The sequence below is a fragment of the Calonectris borealis genome, chromosome 30, assembly GCF_964195595.1.
Source record: "Calonectris borealis chromosome 30, bCalBor7.hap1.2, whole genome shotgun sequence".
Classification (NCBI taxonomy): Eukaryota; Metazoa; Chordata; class Aves; order Procellariiformes; family Procellariidae; genus Calonectris; species Calonectris borealis.
In genome coordinates, this window is record NC_134341.1 from 426,738 (window position 1) to 444,197 (window position 17,460).

Here is a 17,460-nt window from a genome sequence, read left to right on the forward strand (position 1 = left end):
AGTCGGGGCGGTGCCGGCGCGGCGGCTGGCGGCTCCCCGGGGCCGCGGTGTTCCGGAGGGGCTTCCCCGGTCCGCGTCCCGCGCGGGATCCCCGCAGGCTCCGGTAGCCCCCGTCCCCGCCGGGCCGGGCCGTGCTGCCCGCGGCGCCGCAATCGCGGCGGCCCCGACGGGGCGGCTCCGGCGCTTCCCGCTCCCCCCCGGCGGGGCTGCCCCCGGCCTTCCCCGGGCCCGCGGGAACGCACCGGCCGCGCCTCGGGCACCGGCCCGGGGCCGAGCCCGCTCCGGGGGGCGAGGGGGGCTGCCGTCCCTCGCCTCCCTGTCCATGGTCCTGCCCGTGGCGTCGCGTCCGCCGTGGGTTTGGGAGGGGGAGGCCGGGGCGGGGATCCCGGGAGAGGCCGGGGCCAGTGGGGCTCAGCACCACGGTCCGGCCACAGTGTGCTGCCCCGGAGACCCTGCGGGACCCCGTGGGACACCAGTGGACACGCTGGGACCCCGTGGGATACTATGGGACACGGTGGGACCGCGTGCGACCCCGTGGGACACCAGTGGACACGGTGGGACGCCAGGGGACAGCGTGGAGCATTTGGGGACACTTTGGGATCCCATGGGGTGCCAGTGGACGCTGCGTGCCACCAGTGGGCACCGTGAGACAGCATGGGGCACTTTGGGAACCCGTGGGGTGTCAGGGGACACCGTGGGACACGCTGGGATCCCATGAGGTGCCAGGGGACGCTCCGTGACGCCCGTGGGCACGGTGGGATGTCGTGGGAGGCCACGGGATGCTGTGTGACACTGGTGGGCACCGTGAGACCCCGTGGGGCACTCTGGGACGCCGTGGGATGCCAGGGGGCACCGTGGGCCCTGTGGGACGCCGGGGACGCTGCGTGACACCCGTGGGCCCCGTGGGACGCCGTGGGAGGCCATGGGACGGCTCGGGGCTGCAGGTGCCGCAGCCCGCAGGCAGCGCCCGGGATCTGTGCGGTGCTGGGGGGCGGTGCGGGGGGGTCGGGGAGTCACGGAGCGCTCCCGCCCCGGGCTCCCCCGGCCCCAGCCTCGCCCCGGGGGTCGCGCCCCTCCCGCACCGACACCCCCGCCCCGAAACGGCCGATTTCAGCTTTTTTGTCCCCTCCGCCGCGCCGTCCGGCACGCCACCCGCCGCGCCGCTTAGTCCCGCCTCACTCAGGCGCTATTGGCCGGCGCCCGCGGCTCCGCGCTGCCATTGGTCCGCCGGTCCCGGGGGCGGGCCGGTTTACCGGGCGGGAGCGCGGGGGGCGCGGTTGCCATAGCGACGGCGGGAGGGGCGGCGGCGGCCCCGGCCCGGCCGTGGCGGCGCAGCGGGACGAGCCCGGCAGTGTGGCCCCGGCGGGGCTCTGCCCGCGGCTGCTCGGTAACGGCGGGCGCGGGGCGCTGTGGGTAACGGCCGCCGCCGCCCCGGGGCGCGGGGCACTGTGGGATGCTTGGCCGGAGCGCGGGGGGTTGTGGGTAGCGGCCCCGGGCTCGAAGCACGGCGGTGAGAGCGGGGGCCCTGCAGCGCCCGCGGCTCGGCCCGGGCCTGGGCCCCCCGTGCCCCGCCCCGCCCGGCCCCGCCGCCAACGGCCGCGGGTCTGCGGTCGCCGATACCGCCGGTGCGTTCGGTATCGGCTTGTGGAGATAAAGCAGGCGGGTGCGGAGCTGGCGCGGGGAGGGGCTCGCAGGGGTCAGCGGGAGCCCGGCTGGTGCCCCAAGCTCCGGGAGCGGCCGGCCCCGGGCGGGGGTCGGGCTCCCTGGGGAGGCTGCCCGGTGCACCGGGGCTGCTGCGGGCTCCTTCCCCCGGCGGCTCACGGCCGTGACGGGTCACTGAGTGTGTCCCGGGGAAGGGACTTTACAGGCCCCGCTGCCTGCGTGGGCTCGGTGCGGCCGGTGTCCCGGCAGGAGCGCTGCACCTTACACTCACTGGAGATTCCAGCCGCCTTTTCCATCCCTCGGAGTCACCGGGCCTCTGCCGCCGATTCTAGGAATCGGGGGGCCCTGGTGTTTCTGACTGACCAACTTAGTTCCTTTTCTGTTTCAAAGGGAGACGCTGGTTTTCACCATGAATTTTGAAGGTCTCGACCCCTCCCTTGCCGAGTATGCTCCCCCCCTCCACCCGGCGCTGGACCCCGTCCTGGACCCCCATCTCAACCCCAGCTTGCTGCAGAACGTGGAGCTGGATCCCGAGGGGGTGCCGTTAGAGGGTATCGCGGTGCCGGAGTCGGTGCACCTCATGGAGGGCATGTACAGCGAGCTGCACACCGCCGTCTCCGAAGTGGGGGTGCCCGTCTCCGTCTCCCATTTCGACCTGCACGAAGAGATGCTGTGGGTTGGCAACCACGGGGTAGGTGCCCGCTCCGGGAGCGGGGCAGGGAGGGTCACTGCGCCGCTCTCGCTGCCCGACACCTGCCTGCTGCGACCAGCTGGGGCGAGCTGGCTGCGGGTGGAGAGGGGTTCAGCGTGGGGCCGAGCCGGAGAGTCCTGCTCAAACTGAGATCGTGCTGCGCCGGTGCAGAGCCTCTGCCCGGTGGTGGTTGATGCGTCGCGGAGCATGAGCCTCTTGGTAACTTTACTGCCCTGATGTGTGGGGCTGTTGGAGCTTTTGGTTCTTTACTCATGTCTGCACGTATCTGCCTGAAAGGGAAAAGTCTGAATAATCTTCCACAGTTTGGGGTGCACAGGGGGGCCGGAAGCCCCCCGTAGGCTGGCTGAGGCTGTAGGGCAGCCGATAGCTTGCCTCCACCTGGGAGCTGGCGCAGGGCAAAGTGGCATTTGGCTGTGTCACATCCAAGTGAAGCTGGGGCGGGTGTTGACGAGCCTGTCCCCGGCTGGTTTTAGGGCCATGCCACCTCTTTCTTCGGCCCGACGCTGGAGCGATACTCCTCCTTCCAAGTGAACAGCAGTGATGATATCCGCCAGATCCAGAGCCTGGAGAACGGTGTCCTTTTCCTGACCAAAACCAACCTGAAGTACATGTCACGGGGGGGCCTCATCATTTTTGACTACCTGTGAGTGCCTTCCCCTGGCAGCAGGCGGGTCGTGCCGGCCCCCCGAGCTGCCCCTGTGCTGGGGGAGGTGGTCCCGGCCCCTCTGCCTGCAGCGTAAAAGCTAAATCTGGGAAGGGGTGAGGGCAGATCCTCCGCCCCCTTCCCTGAGCTGGGCAGGAGCGCGAGGGCTGTCCTCTCCCCTCCCCTGCAGCATGGACGAGTCCGAGGACATGCACAGTCTCCTGCTGACGGACAGCAGCACGCTGCTCGTTGGCGGGCTGCAGAACCACGTCATTGAGATAGACCTCAACACCGTCCAGGAGACGCAGAAGGTACGGCCGGGCTGGGGGCTGCTCCCGGGGAGGTGCTTTGTTCTGGGGCTCAGCCCCGCTCACCCAGCTCTTCTGCCTCCTTCCCAGTACACCGTGGAGGTTCCCGGCATCACCATCATGAGGCAATCAAACCGCTTCTTTTTCTGTGGGCACAGCTCGGGGAAGGTAACACCAGCCCCATCCTTCCTGGCAGCCCTGCTGCTGATGCTCGGCTTCCCTCTGGGATACCCTGGAGTTGGTGTCCAGGTTTTCCCAGAGCTCGAGCGGCTCCCAAGTAGCCGGCAGCTGCCTGCGTGGCACCCAGCGCCCCCGTCTTACCCTCCCAGGTCTCCCTGCGGGATCTGCGCACGTTTGTGGCGGAGCACGAATTCGACGCGTACTCGGGCAGCTTGTCTGATTTTGACGTCCACGGGAACCTGCTGGTGACCTGTGGCTTCTCCAGCCGAATGAACGGCCTCGCCTGCGACCGCTTCCTGAAGGTGTACGACCTGCGCATGATGCGAGCCACCACCCCGCTGCAGGTCCACATCGACCCCTTCTTCCTCCGCTTCATCCCCACCTACACCTCCCGCCTGGCCATCATCTCCCAGACAGGTGGGCGAAGCTGCATCCCCCGCCCGGCCGGGCTCCCCTCCCGGGGCGACGGTCCCGGCATCCCCCAGGCTCAGGGTCAAATCCCAGTGGGACAGAGTTGGCCGAGCGCTCTCGACCCGTGTCCAGCCGGTTCAAATGGCCCCATAAGCGAGAGGCGTGGTGGGTCACCGTGTGCTGGCTGCCTGCTGCCACTGCGCTTCCCTCTCGCGCAGGTCAGTGCCAGTTCTGCGAGCCCACCGGCCTCGCCAACCCCGCTGACATCTTCCACGTGAACACCGTTGGGCCCCTGATCATGACCTTCGACGTCTCGGCCAGCAAGCAGGCCCTGGCCTTCGGTGACTCGGAGGGGTGCGTCCACCTCTGGGCCGACTCCCCGGAGGTCACCTTCAACGCCTACTCCCGGGAGACCGACTTTGCCTTGCCCTGCATCGTGGACACGCTGCCCCACTTGGACTGGAACCAGGACCTCGTGCCGCTTTCGCTCATCCCCGTGCCGCTGACCAGTGACACCCTGCTCTCCGACTGGCCCGCTGCCAACTCTGCCCCGGCACCCCGGTAATTAGCCAGAATCTCCCAGCGAAAACCAGCACGGGAAAGCTGGCCCCGGCAGAGTTCCTCTCCTTCCCTGGGTGTTGGGAGCAGGAGAGCAGCTCTGTTGCTCCCCCTGCTCCCCCAGCTCGTGGCTGGCGCTGCCCTTCCTTGTCACGGGCCCTGTGAAATGCAAGATAAGTTCCCCATGGTGGAGCTGAACCGCTGAGGTGCAGTGACTGGACAGGGTATGGTCAAACCTCCGTCTTCCTGGTGGGGAGATCCCACCGTGGTGGGATCCTGGCTGCACTCTGCCTGTGTGGAAACTTGTTTTTCCTCTGCCTGAGCCCTGACCCAAACACGCCTGCGCTTAGCGCTGCTGCCGTGTTCTGGCGTAGCCCAGGTGTTTTGTTGTGATGGAGAATGAACCTGGGGAAGGACTGAGTGGGCGAAACGCTCGTGACCCACTGGTGGGTCCCTGAGCGCACCCAGGAAGGCCCTTGGTGAAATGATGCTGCCCGACAGAGCAGCCTCTAAGTCTCAGTGCGTTTTGCAGGCGAGCCCCTCCGGTAGATCCCGAGATTTTGCGCACCATGAAGAAAGTGGGGTTTATCGGCTACGCCCCAAACCCAAGGACCAAGCTCCGCAACCAGGTACCCGCTCTCAGGGGGGGATTGTGTGGGGCATGGGGTACTTCTGCCAGCAGCGGAAGTCTGCAGTTCGGGGAGGGATGGAGCTCTCACGGCATGCTGAACAATTTCAGAGCTTTCTGCAGGGCTCGGGACAAGGGTAAGAGACGAAATTCTCTGGCTTGGGGTGTTGCAGGAGGCAGGCGCATAGTTTGGAGGCGACAGCTTTTCTTGAGCAGTGTCAGCGGGTGAGCCAGCCCTGGGGGAGGGCTGGAGTCTCCCCCTCGGGCCAGAATCCCAGTTCTATTGATAACTCGCTCTGTGGTAGGAAAGGTTTGAGCTGTCCGGTTCGGAGGTTTATGGCACCTTGCCCTTGGGAAAACACTGCTGTGTTTCGCCCTTGCCCGCAGCGCCACTGTAGTTTCCCACAGTGATAAGTCCCTTGTAAGAAGGAAGGTGTGGAGGCCTCGTGCAGGTTAAGGGAGGGCCCCACTCCTTTCTGGTTTATTCCTTTGCTCATTCGGGGAGGCAGGAAAGCCCAGGAATTGCTTGTTTCAGTACGTGATGCTTCTCTCTGCCTCAGAGTTCAGCCACTCTTCCCTTCTTCTCTTCCCCCTCGCAGATTCCCTATCGCTTAAAAGAGACGGACAATGAGTTTGACAGCTTCAGCCAAGTCCCCGAGTCCCCAATTGGGCGGGAAGAGGAGCCACACCTCTACATGGTGGCCAAGAAGTACAGGAAGGTAGAGGCCTTCTGGGGCTGCTCTGGGGCATGGCGGGGGCTGGCTGGGAGTCCCCAGGCTGGGCTTGTCTGGGGCCGCCTGGGCCCGAGCACCTGCCCACGTCTCTGTGGGGAGCACCTAGGCCTTGCGCCGGTGTCCCGTGGTGCGGGAACGTGTCTGTTTAATATGTTGCGTCTCTACTCAGGTCACGATCAAATACTCCAAGCTGGGCCTGGAAGACTTCGACTTCAAGCATTACAACAAGACGCTGTTTGCGGGCCTGGAGCCCCACATCCCCAACGCCTACTGCAACTGCATGATCCAGGTGGGAGATGCCCCAGCCCGGCCCAGGCCACCGCGGGCCCCGGGACCTCCCTGACTGCTCCGTCTCCGCCAGGTGCTGTATTTCTTGGAGCCGGTCCGCTGCCTGGTCCAGAACCACCTGTGCCAGAAGGAGTTCTGCCTGGGCTGTGAGCTGGGCTTGCTCTTCCACATGCTGGACCTGTCCCGAGGGGACCCCTGCCAGGTCCGTGGTGAGCCCAGGCGGGACGTGAGGCCGGCGGGCTGGGCTGCCTGGGAGGGTCAGAGAGATCGCAGAGAAGCCGGAGCCGGGTGGGGCTGGGTCCTCGGGTGATGGCATCAGACAGCGTGGAAACTCCTGACACTTGACCTCGGTGATATGCCACTCTTGCCCCATCCCCAGGGAAGCAACTTTCTGCGGGCTTTCCGCACAATCCCAGAGGCTTCGGCACTGGGGCTGATCCTGGCTGACTCGGACGAAGCCACAGGAAAGGTGAACCTGGGGCGGCTGATTCAGAGCTGGAACCGTTTCATCCTTACTCAGCTGCACCAGGAAACCCAGGAGCAGGAGGGGCCGCAGGCTTATCGGGGGGCTGGCAGCAGGTAAATCCCCGGCCCAGGGTCAGGACAGGGAGTAACCGAACCAGGGAGGGGGGCTGGCTCCCAGAGGCCCCATCCGTCCCTCAGGAAGGAGCTTTCTTGCCACCCACGTCTGCCCTGAGGGCTGCATGGGAACCCGCGGGGCTGCAGGCTGCCCCTACGGCTGGGTTTGAACCCTGTGCTGAACCTCTGTCCCTCCTAGGCCTAGCCCCCCTGCTTGGTGGGTTGGGGCTGTGCAGAGGTCACCGGCTCTGGAAGCCCAATGGCTGGTTCCCCAAGAGCTGCTGGAATCTGGGTGCTGGCCCCAAATGGCCCTTGGGCAGCCCAAGATGTGTGGGTCCCCAGTGCTCAGCCCACCGTACCAGCCAGCCCCGCTCCACAGGGGTTGCCGGGATCCTGCTAATCCCGGTGCTCTTTTTCTCCAGCAGCTTTGGGTCCTCGGGGGACTCGGTTATCGGGCAGCTCTTCAGCTGCGAGATGGAGAACTGCAGCATGTGTCGCTGCGGCAAGGAAACCGTCCGCGTGTCCTCCACGCTGCTCTTCACCCTCTCCTACCCCGAGAGCACTGGTAACAGGCAGGGGCGGGCAGGGCAGGGCCTGGCACGTTTAACGCATTTCTGTGGCCGGGCGGGGTTTGTTATCCGTATGGATGAGCTGTGACTTTCCCAGGTGATAGACGCCTGCAGTGAGGAGCTTCTGCAGTGGTCTGGCCCTGGTTGTGGCAGACCCGGCAGCCGAGGTCTAGTGGTGGGTTTCCAACCAGCTGAGCTTTTGGCTACAGAAAGGCAGAATTGGGGGTTGACCTTCTCACTGGTGGTTGTGAGGAAAACCCCAGAGGTTTGGCTGAGCTAAACTGGTAAAGATTTGTGTGTTGGAAGGTGACGTTATTCTCCTTTCTCCCTTCAGAAAAGCCGGTCAAAGATTATGAGTTTGCCCAAATTTTAAAGCGAAGCATCTGCTTGGAGCAGAACACGCAAGCCTGGTGCGAGAACTGTGAGAAGTACCAGCCCACGGTGAGCCCGGGAGCGGGGTGCAAGCACGTCACGCTTCATGGGCTGCGAGATGTGGGAGAAGGGTGTGAGCGCCCCGTGCCACCGGCTGAGCGGGGGCAGTTTCTCCATTAGTCAGTGGGGAACCTCCTGAGTGGATGGTGGAGATTCGGTTCCTGGCCTGGATGGCGAGCCGGCATGGCGTGGGGTATTTCCTGGGCTGTGCAAGCGCTGGAATGCGTCTCGCAGGTCACGCGGATCCCAGCTGAATCCCCCCGGGGTAGGGGGCAGAGGGAAACCCCCCTGGGAGCTGAGCACACCTGCTCTGAGGCGGCAGCCTGCTCCCTGCCTCAGTTGCTCTTGCAGTACCCCCAGCTACCAGGAACCCGGCCAGGCAGTGGGGAGGAAGCTCTGCAGGCAAAGGCGTTGGAGGAGGGAAGAGGGTAGCATGTGCCCAATCTGGTTTTGAGCCTCTCCAGGGCTCCCGGTGCTGCCCGGCTTCCATCTCCTGCTCTCTCTGCAGGTCCAGACCCGGAACATCCGCTGCCTGCCGGACGTCCTGGTCATTAACTGTGAGGTGAACAGCTCCAAGGAGGCAGATTTCTGGAAGACACAGGCTGAGGTGGGGGAGACACTTTGGGGCAGAAGCAGGCTTGTTCTCCCTGGCACACGGGGTTTGCTGCGTGTCCAGTTCTGCGGAGGTGTTTTCGCTCTGATCTCGCTGTCTCTAAGTCTCTTGCTCTCCACCCAAGCGTCACCCTACTTTGTTTGCAGAGGACATGTTGGTATTTGGTCACGCCTGTAGCGTGAGCCATGCGTTTGGAGTTGGAAAAGACAAGATCTCCTGCCATGACAAAGCTGACGGGACTGCAGTAGTCACTCTTTCATTCCCCCAGTCCCCTGGGACCTAGGAGCAGCAAGGCAGTGCCCGCTTCCCAGAGCACAAGCCCAGCGGAGAGCGGGCAGACAGTTGGGTTTCCCTCGCTGTCTTTTTCCCTGTCACTGACTTTAAAGTCCCTGTCTTTTCCCCACTTCTGGCCTGGCTGTCACCCACGTGTTGCCAAGCCCAGCCTGTCACTCTGCGCTGACGCTTGCCTGTGTTTCGTTGCCAGTATGCCTTTCAGAGAGCCATGATGAAGCGAGGAGGCTTTGAGATCACCAAAGGCAAAGAGATCTCTCTTGGAGAGTGGTAGGTGACCGTTCCTGGGGTGGCGACTCAGCAGTGACTTCTTCTGGGTTGTTCTCTGGGCCTTGGAGAGCTCGGCCATTTCTCACCTGATAATGATAATTTGATAATCTACCTGCCCGTAGCTCCTCGTGGGCTCTGAACTGGAACAGTCTCATTGCTGCTCTTGAGACTGTGACCCTGTATGGGCGCTCTGCACAGCATCCCCTTCAGATACCCTTGTGATCGACCTTGTGATCCACTCTTGGGCCCCCAGCCCTCATTCCCCTTCCCTTTTCAGACTGACAAAAGACCCAGCACCGTTTATCGGCCCTTTCTAGCCAACATTAGCTGACCACCTTTCCCAGCGTCCTGCCCTAGGCAGCTGCGGGGAAGTGGTGCAGCTCTGGCTTCCCCGTCTGTCCTGTGGAAGGTTTAGGAATAGGCTGGTGGGTGGAGTGGTGGGGATCCTGCCCTGGAGAAGTTGGCCTGGACAACATCTCGTGACTCCCTCCAACTTGGCCTTCCGTGATTCTCCTTGCAGGAAGGAGCTGGGGAACCCTGACACGGGGCAGTCGTATCCTTCTGTGGAGGAACTGAAGAACATTTGGATCCCCCACGCCATCAAGATGCGGCTGACCAAGAGCAGGGAGCTAGATGTCTGCAACTGGAGTGAGAACGATGAGGTAAAAGCTGACGAGATCCCTCTGGGGCTGCGTGGTTGTGTGCACATGGGGCTGCGGGAGCAGAACTGCTTCAGAACCGCTTTCTGCTGAGTGTGTGTGGGCGAGAGATAACGAGGCTGTCTCGGAAACACCTCGGGTGAGCATGGAAACCTCTGGGCTGGTGGTGAGATAGCACATCCGAGCTCTGGGGTTTGGGTTGGAGGCCTGGGAGCTGCCTGGCAGACAGCCGGGGCTCAGACATTTCCCTGGGAGCCCGTTCTTCTTGCAGCTGAGCCCGACTGACGACCCCGAGTCGGTCTACGTCTACGATCTAATGGCCACTGTCGTCCACATCCTGGATTCCCGCACGGGGGGCAGCCTGGTGGGGCACATCAAAGTGGGAGAGACCTACCACCAAAGGAAGGAGGTGAGAAGCCCTGCGGGGCGGGTGCTCTCCCGCCCACAGCCACTGTACCCACAGGCTGCCGAGAGCAGCCCTGCTCCCTGGGAGTCCTGCCTTGCCGAGGCATCCTCGGGGGGGGTCATTTAACAGACCCGTTCCTGGGTCTTTTAGTCAAGTGTTGAGTGTTTGGCTGAAGGTGCCAGGCAGCCCCGAACAGCCAAGTGCTGCTTGGGCACCTTACGGGGGGGAAGGGCTGGAGAAGCACTCTTCCCACACTTACTCAGGCTGGTTCCTCCTGGGTCATGGGCTCGTTGCCAACCTGTCCTTGTGCTTCCAGGTAAGGGCTGGGACGTCATCTCCCTTCCCGAGGAAAGGGGGCTGGTCTGGGCTGTCCTGTTGTCTGGTGGAGACGCCCAAGCCAGGAGTTCCCAGAGTGTGTCAAGGCTGCATCCCTGTCTCTTATCTGTTGCATCTCCGTGGAGTTTTGGTTAGGAGTCGGGCAGAGACCGTGCCTGTCCAGCCCGAGTGTTACACATCATCACCACGCAGGCCAGCAGGGATTTCCCCACGGTGTCCCAGGAAGGGCGGGAGTTCCCATTTGGCATCATCACACCCCTCTTTCCCTGGTAACTGGGTAGAGGAGTCATTGCATTTGCCTGGGGGGGCCCCTAAGGCAGTGCCTGTGCCTCTCCCCCCAGGGAGTCACACACCAGCAGTGGTACCTCTTCAACGACTTCCTCATCGAGCCCGTGGATAAGGTGAGTGCTCGTGGCAGCGCCACCGGCCGCGCGTTGAGGCGAGGCCGTGGCTGCAGGGACCCTGTGGAGGGGGGGTTCCTGCTGCACGCGGGAGCACCCTGCCCACGCCAGGCTGCCCCTGCACGGTCCCCCCCTCCCCTGCAGTGCGAGGCGGTGCAGTTCGACATGAGCTGGAAGGTGCCGGCTATCCTGTACTACGCCCGGAGGAACCTCAACGCCAAGTACAACCTCGTCAGTGAGTATCTGGGGTGGAAGTGGCCGTGTGGCCAGCGACGCCGGCTCGCGGCTGATCTCCCTTCCCCTTTTCCTGCAGTCAAGAACCCCATCGAAGCCAGCGTGCTGCTGGCGGAGGCCTCCCTGGCTCGCAAGCAGCGCAAGTGCCACGCCACCTTCATCCCCCTCATGTTGAGCGAGATGCCGCAGGCGGGCGACCTGGTGGGGCTGGACGCCGAGTTTGTCACGCTGAACGAGGTCAGGCCTCAGGGGACGGGGCGCAGGGGCAGCCCCTCTGGGTGCGCCCAGTCCCTGGGGACTGCGGGAGCTGTCGGTCACCGAGCTTTCCTCTCGCCCGTCGCAGGAGGAGGCCGAGCTGCGCAGCGACGGGACCAAATCCACCATCAAGCCCAGTCAGATGTCGGTGGCCCGGATCACGTGCGTGCGCGGGCAGGGCCCTAACGAGGGCGTCCCCTTCATTGACGACTACATCTCGACCCAAGAGCAGGTATGGGGCTCCCCCTGGCCTCACAGGGAGGACAGGGGCCCGCTCTGCTTCCCGCACCACGGAGAGGCACCCACACTAATGACGGCACCCTCCCTGGGATCCTGGGATGCCGGCAGGGGAATCGGGGAGCGGGCAGACCTCCCTGGCTGCCCCTCAGCCCTCCCAGCCCACCTCCACGGCCCCTGGTCTCTGCAGGTGGTGGATTACCTGACCCAGTACTCGGGGATCAAGCCGGGAGACCTGGACGCCAAGATCTCCTCCAAGCACCTCACCACTCTCAAATCCACCTACCTGAAGCTGCGCTTCCTCATCGACGTGGGAGTCAAGTTTGTGGGCCACGGGCTGCAGAAGGACTTCCGTGTCATCAACCTGATGGTGACAGCGCTGGGCCCCCCTCCCTCAGCCCAGGGGTCTCGGGGTGGGGCTGGGAGGCCGGCGGCAGTGCCGGGGCTCACCCCCCCGTGGCGGCCCCCCTGCTCTGGTAGCAGGACCCTCCCTGCTTTCCAGGTGCCCAAGGACCAGGTGATCGACACCGTCTACCTGTTCCACATCCCGAGGAAGAGGATGATTTCCCTGCGCTTCCTCGCCTGGTACTTCCTGGGTCAGTGGCTGAACCCTCGGACCCGGGAGGGGCAGGAGTGGGGGCAGATCCCCCCCGGGGTCCCCACCAGCCCCCTCCCTGACCAGGGCTCTCCCCACAGACCTGAAGATCCAGGGGGAGACCCACGACAGCATCGAGGATGCGCGCACGGCGCTGCAGCTCTACCGCAAGTACCTGGAGCTGAGCCCGCAGGGCGCCGAGCCCGAGGACTTCCGCAAGGTGCTCAAGGGCCTCTACGAGAAGGGACGCAAGATGGACTGGAAGGTGCCCGAGCCGGACAGCCAGAGCAGCCCCAAGCGTAAGGCGCCGCCGCAGCCCCCCGCGCCCCGCCGCGCCCCCCGCCGACCCTCACCCTGCTTTGTCTCCGGCAGATGGGGCCGTGTACCCCCCCGTGCTGGCCCTGTGAGCGGACCCCACGTGAGGACCCTCCCCCGGTGAGGAGCAGCCCCGGGACCCCCCGAGGGAGGCGGACACACGTGGAACTGGAACCAGCAGCGGGGACGGGGCTGTCCCCGCCCCTGCCCGACCCCCCCCGGGCCTCCCCCGGGGCCCGGCGCCCCGGGACTCCCTCTCCCTGCCGGTACCGGGAATCACCGTCCCCCCACAGCCCTCGCCCGCCGGCCCGGGCGCCCTCATAAAGCAGCCTCGGACACCCGCGCCGCCGTCTCCTCCTTGGCTCCGGGGCCGCGGGGTTAGGGACCGGCACCGGGGCCGCGGCACGGAGGACCCGGACCCGGACCGGGGCTGGGACCGGCACCGGGGCCACGGCATGGAGGAGTCAGACCCGGACCGGGGCTGGGACCGGCACCGGGGCCACGGCACGGAGGAGCCGGAGCCGGACCCGAACCGGGGACGGGACCGGGACCACGGCGCGGGCGCGGCACCGCCGGCCCGGGGGCGGGGCCGGGGCTGTCGTGGGGGCGGAGTCAATGCAGGCCCCGCCTCCGCGGGGGGCCGAGCGCCACGCGGACCGGGCCCTGGTAGCGCCGGGGACCTCGGTGCTCGTCCCGGGCTGCCCGCGGCGCTGCCTGCGCACGGGACGGCCCCGTCGCGGGCTGAGGAGCTGCCCCGGCCGGTCCGACCGGCTCCGTCGCCTCGACCGGCTCGGCCGCCGCCCTCTCCGAGGGGCCTTCCCCCGCGGCGGGTCGGGCGGAGAGGCGTGCCGGGACAGGCGGCGCCACGGGCAGCCCCGGGGCAGCTGGCCGGGGCGGGGGGCGGTGGAGCGGGACGGGAGAGCGGCGCGGTACTGGGGGCTCGGCCGGGCCCGCCGGGTGCGGGGCTCTGGGCAAGGCCCTGGGGGACAGGGGGCTCCCGGGGGCTGTGAGCGCCGCGCTGGAGGGGAGTGGGCTCTGGGGGGGCTCTGGGCTCGGCCCTGTAGGGGAGGGGGCTCTATAGGGAGCTGGGGACTTGACTCTATAGGGGAGGGGGCTCTATAGGGGGCCCTGGGCTCGAACCTATAGAGGAGGGGGCTCTGTAGGGGGTTCTGGGCTCGACCCTGTAGAGGAGGGGGCTCTGTAGGGGGTTCTGGGCTCGACCCTATAGGGGAGGGGGCTCTGTAGGGGGCTCTGGGCTTGACCCTATAGGGGAGGGGGCTCTATAGGGGGCCTTGGGCTCGACCCTATAGGGGAGGGAGCTCTGTAGGGGTTCTGGTCTCGACCCTATAGGGGAGGGGCTCCGGGGGGCGCTCTGGGCTCGGCCCTGTAGGGGAGGGTGCTCTATAGGGGGCTGTGGACTTGACCCTATAGGGGAGGGGGCTCTACAGGGGGCTCTGGGCTCGACCCTATAGGGGAGGGGTCTCTATAGGGGCCACTGAACTCAGCCTTGTAGGGGAAGGATCCCCGCGGTGTCCAGGGGCTCGGTGGGGATCTGGGGGGGGCACCGTGGAGAAAGCCCCGTAGGCAGCAGGGCGCTGTAGGGGACGGGGGTCCCGGGGGCTGGAGGGGGCCGTGCCGGGGACGGGGGGGACATGGGGGCCGCCAGCTGGAGCTGCCCGCGCCCGCAGGTCGCCCTGCAGCGGAGCCCTGAGGATGAGGGGCCGGATCCCGCCCGCGCTCTGCCTGGCCGTGGCCCTGGCTGCGCTGCTGCCCGCGGCCTGCGCCCGCCGGAGCCAGGACCTGCACTGCGGAGGTGTGGCGGGACGGGACGGGGCGGCGGGGCCGGGGTGGGACAGGACGGGACGGTGGGGCAGGGCTGGGTGGCCGTTGGGACCCGCTTGTCCTGCGGCCGCTGCTGCCCATCCGCGCTCGCCCCGCTCGGGACAGGCAGGCGTTCCTGAAGGGCCGCAGACCCCGTCCACCGGCAGCACCAGTTACACCAGTTACTCCCAGTGGCTTTGGGCAGTCGTGGGTCCGTCAGTGCCAGGGGCTGAGGCGTGGGGTTAGGCAACGCCGTTAGCTCCGGGCCGTTGACGCCTGCGTCCCCCGCAGCGTGCCGGGCACTGGTGGACGAGCTGGAGTGGGAGATCGCCCAGGTCGATCCCAGGAAAACCATCCAGATGGGCTCCTTCCGGATCAACCCCGACGGCAGCCAGTCGGTCGTGGAGGTGAGACGTCTCCCTGCAGGGGCCTGCCTGCGGCGCCGGGAGGTCGGGTGGAGGCTGCGGCAGAGCGGGGCCGGCCTGAGCGGGGGCAGCAGCCGCGTGTCGAAGACGGGGGGGGCATGAGGGAGGGTTCGGACCCACGCTGGGTGCCGTGCGTGGGCTGGGTGAGCCCCGTCTCCCGTTCCTCAGCTTCCTCTGCTGCCTATCCCGGTGCAGCCGTGCAGCGTTCCCAGGGTGTCCCTGGACGCATCTGACCCTTTCTTGGCACTCCCCGGCTCCCGGGGAAAGGCGCTGGCCCGGCGTTCCCGTTCCGCTGTCACGCTCGAAGGCCTGACCCCGCTGATCTCGCGCTCGTGCCGCAGGTGCCCTACGCCCGGTCGGAGGCACATCTGACAGAGCTGCTGGAGCGGGTGTGCGAGAAGATGAAGGAATACGGGGAAAAAGTGGATCCATCCACGCACCGTAAGAGTTATGTCCGGGTGATCTCCCACGACGGGACCAAGATGGACCTCTCCGGGGTCAAAATTGATGGAGACGTGGCTTCTAGCCTGAAGTTTGCGGTGCGTGCGTGGACTGGATCCTTGTGGTGGCTGTCGGGGCTTGGCAGAGGTTTTGGGTGGTGGGACCCGCTGTGCTGGGCAGCCTCAGCCCTTCTAGGGATGAGCTGGTGCCACCGGCAGCTCCCGGCGGCTCCCCCTGGTCCTTCCTGGGGCTGGAGGGGAGGACGCTGCTCCCGGGCTGGGGTGGGTGGGCGCAGGGCCCAGCTCTGGGCTCCCCCGGGTGCTGTTGGCATCGCCTGGCCCCACGCGGTCGCCGGCTGACCTTCGGGCGGCTCCCGTTGCAGTGTGAGAGCATTGCCGAGGAGTACGAGGACGAACTCATCGAATTCCTCTCCCACGAGGCCGACAATGTCAAGGACCGGCTCTGCAGCAAGCGGACGGGTGAGCCGGGCTGCGCTGTCCCAAGGAGGGGTCTCTCCTGCCGCCCGGGGGGTCGTAGCTGCTCCGTCAGCGCTGACATAGGAGGAGCTGCCAGCCCAGAGCCGGGAGGACGCAGAGGAGCTGCGAGTCCTCCCCCAAATCCCGACATCCCTTCGCCCCATGGAGCAGCCCCTCTCCGGCAGCCCGGTGCTGGGGTGCGCCTCCCCACTGCCCGCGCTGCCAGCCCAGCGCCTGGACCCCGCTGCCTGCCGGAGCTGCCTCCAGCTTTTTTTGGATGCTCTGCCCGGCCAGGCGCGCGCTGCCTGGGGCCGAGCCAGGGCAGCTGCCGCGCCGGCTCCATTGGCTGCTCCGGCGCAGGGCTCCTCGCGCAGCCAATGGCCGGGCGCCCACCCCGTGGCATCTCCAGGGCTATTTCCAGCTCGCAAACACCGGGGTCAGGGCACACCACGACCTTTGTGCTTCCCTATTAATGAACGTGGCCCACGTTCGTTACCTGCACGGCAGGGCCAGGCCAGGGCGGGTCCCTTCTGTACCTGGCACATGCGTCGGGAGAAATGCTCCTTCCCCGGGGGGTCCCGGGCGTCCCGTGGTGCTGCCGGCTGCTGCTGTGGCTCAGCCTGCTCCCGGCTGGGTGCCCGCTGCCTGCACCCTGCCTGTCCCCGGCTGGCGTGGGTCTTGCCGCGTAGCTGCGGGTGCTAGACCCGGGGAAACGCCGGGCCGGCAGCTCTGTCCAAGCAGCCGCGTTTCTGATTAACCACAGAACAAAGCGAAGGGGAAGTGGAGGTGTCCCCTGGCACCGGTCACGGCTGCGCCTGCCTGGGCGCTCTGCACGTGGCTCGTCCCTGCGCTGCAGGCAGGCGGTGGCTGGGGACGAGCAGGACGGGATGTGCCGCTGGGGAGGGGTCCCACGGGGCTCTGCTGTGGCCTGAGCGCGCCGCCCTTTGTCACCGCAGACCTGTGCGACCACGCGCTCCACATCCCGCACGACGAGCTGTGACGCAGACAGCCCTGGCTGCCTCCGGAGGACGGTGCCGACCCGCCCCGGCGGCCTGGCGGGACCGGGATGGCGCCAGGCTCCGTACGGACGTCCCCTACCTCTTGGTTCACCTCGTCCCCGCTGCCCCCGCCGGGACGGGCAGACATGCCGGGGAAGACTGCGGCTCCGGAGCCGGCGCCAGTGCCGCCTCGCGCAGTCCGGTGCTCTTGTCCTATTTATTCACTGTCCGTCCGCTGCAGCCGCGGTGCCAGGGGCACCGGGACACCAGCCTTGCTTCCCCACGGGGGGGCCGGGGCCGCGTCCTCGCTCCTGCCGGGACGTTTCAGCGGGCAGGCTGCCCGCCAGGGACCTTCCGCTGCCGGGGGGTGCGGCAGGGGACACCGGGGTGGGGTGGTCGGACGTCCGGGGACGGTTTTGGGAGCCCCCCGCCCTGCTGCAGGCAATAAAGGGGCTGCGCGGCGGCCGTGCCGCGGGCCCACCCGAGGGCAGGTCTCGCTCCAGTGCGCGTGGGGAAGGGGGGGCCCGGGACCCCCGGCAGGGCTGGAGATGCTGGTGGCAGCCCCGCGTGTCCCCACGGTGCCTCCGGTGACTCGAGCTTCCTCGTGTCCGGCGTCCACCTGCCGCGGCTTGGCCTTGGAGCGGGGACATCCCCCGGCAGCCGCCGGTCAGCCCGCGGCCCCGTGTCACCGCCGTGGGGGCACCGGGGGGTCCCGGCCGCTCGGGCGCTGCCCAGCCCGTGCGCCGGCGCCGCCGCCCCGGGGCCAGCGGGGCAATGGCCTGGGGTCAGCGGGGACGGTCACCCGCGGCCATGCCCCGCCCCCTGTCCCGGGCCTCTGACGTCACCGCAGAGCCAGGGCAATATGACAGGGTGACATCGAACCCCTGCGGCTGAGTGTGGGATGACATCATGGGCCCCGGTGACCTCATAGTGCATGGCTGAGTGCCTGGTGACGTCACAGGGCTGCCCTGCACCACAGCCGA

General features: G+C 66.8%; 2 protein-coding genes across 6 annotated transcripts; both read left to right on the plus strand.

Moving 5' to 3' along the window:
* The first annotated feature begins 1,310 nt into the window (after positions 1 to 1,310).
* PAN2 (poly(A) specific ribonuclease subunit PAN2) lies at positions 1,311 to 12,659 on the plus strand. 4 transcript variants are annotated; one of them, XM_075133520.1, is made up of 26 exons: positions 1,311 to 1,387; positions 2,053 to 2,353; positions 2,848 to 3,017; positions 3,208 to 3,328; positions 3,416 to 3,493; positions 3,655 to 3,922; positions 4,135 to 4,477; positions 5,007 to 5,103; positions 5,702 to 5,821; positions 6,006 to 6,125; positions 6,198 to 6,326; positions 6,504 to 6,703; positions 7,126 to 7,268; positions 7,607 to 7,713; positions 8,213 to 8,311; positions 8,802 to 8,878; positions 9,399 to 9,540; positions 9,809 to 9,946; positions 10,621 to 10,680; positions 10,825 to 10,915; positions 10,994 to 11,151; positions 11,258 to 11,401; positions 11,597 to 11,776; positions 11,909 to 12,002; positions 12,103 to 12,300; positions 12,374 to 12,659. In XM_075133520.1, exons 2-26 carry the CDS (start codon positions 2,072 to 2,074, stop codon positions 12,406 to 12,408), a joined length of 3,594 nt encoding a protein of 1,197 aa, XP_074989621.1. In that variant the 5' UTR covers positions 1,311 to 1,387; positions 2,053 to 2,071; the 3' UTR covers positions 12,409 to 12,659. The 4 variants fall into 4 exon arrangements, with proteins under 4 accessions (XP_074989621.1, XP_074989618.1, XP_074989622.1 ...); XM_075133517.1 differs by lacking the exon at positions 1,311 to 1,387 and adding an exon at positions 1,523 to 1,625; XM_075133521.1 differs by lacking the exon at positions 1,311 to 1,387 and having other exon boundaries at positions 1,687 to 2,353; positions 12,103 to 12,266.
* Positions 12,660 to 12,818: 159 nt separating this feature from the next.
* CNPY2 (canopy FGF signaling regulator 2) lies at positions 12,819 to 16,964 on the plus strand. 2 transcript variants are annotated; one of them, XM_075133526.1, is made up of 6 exons: positions 12,819 to 13,245; positions 14,005 to 14,129; positions 14,429 to 14,544; positions 14,904 to 15,101; positions 15,386 to 15,482; positions 16,436 to 16,964. In XM_075133526.1, the coding sequence occupies exons 1-6, from the start codon at positions 12,932 to 12,934 to the stop codon at positions 16,477 to 16,479; spliced, it is 894 nt and encodes a 297-aa protein (XP_074989627.1). In that variant the 5' UTR covers positions 12,819 to 12,931; the 3' UTR covers positions 16,480 to 16,964. The 2 variants fall into 2 exon arrangements, with proteins under 2 accessions (XP_074989627.1, XP_074989628.1); XM_075133527.1 differs by having other exon boundaries at positions 13,199 to 13,273.
* Positions 16,965 to 17,460: the final 496 nt, after the last annotated feature.

Excerpts from the sequence above, each read along its gene's own strand:
- PAN2 (XM_075133521.1), top strand. The coding sequence starts at position 2,072 with ATGAATTTTGAAGGTCTCGACCCCTCCCTTGCCGAGTATGCTCCCCCC. Across the intron at positions 7,714-8,212 it reads GTGAGAAGTACCAGCCCACG|GTCCAGACCCGGAACATCCG; the intron begins GTGAGCCCGGGA and ends CTCTCTCTGCAG. Across the intron at positions 11,152-11,257 it reads AGTTTGTCACGCTGAACGAG|GAGGAGGCCGAGCTGCGCAG; the intron begins GTCAGGCCTCAG and ends CGCCCGTCGCAG.
- CNPY2 (XM_075133526.1), top strand. The coding sequence starts at position 12,932 with ATGCAGGCCCCGCCTCCGCGGGGGGCCGAGCGCCACGCGGACCGGGCC. Across the intron at positions 14,130-14,428 it reads CCAGGACCTGCACTGCGGAG|CGTGCCGGGCACTGGTGGAC; the intron begins GTGTGGCGGGAC and ends CGTCCCCCGCAG. Across the intron at positions 15,483-16,435 it reads GCTCTGCAGCAAGCGGACGG|ACCTGTGCGACCACGCGCTC; the intron begins GTGAGCCGGGCT and ends TTGTCACCGCAG.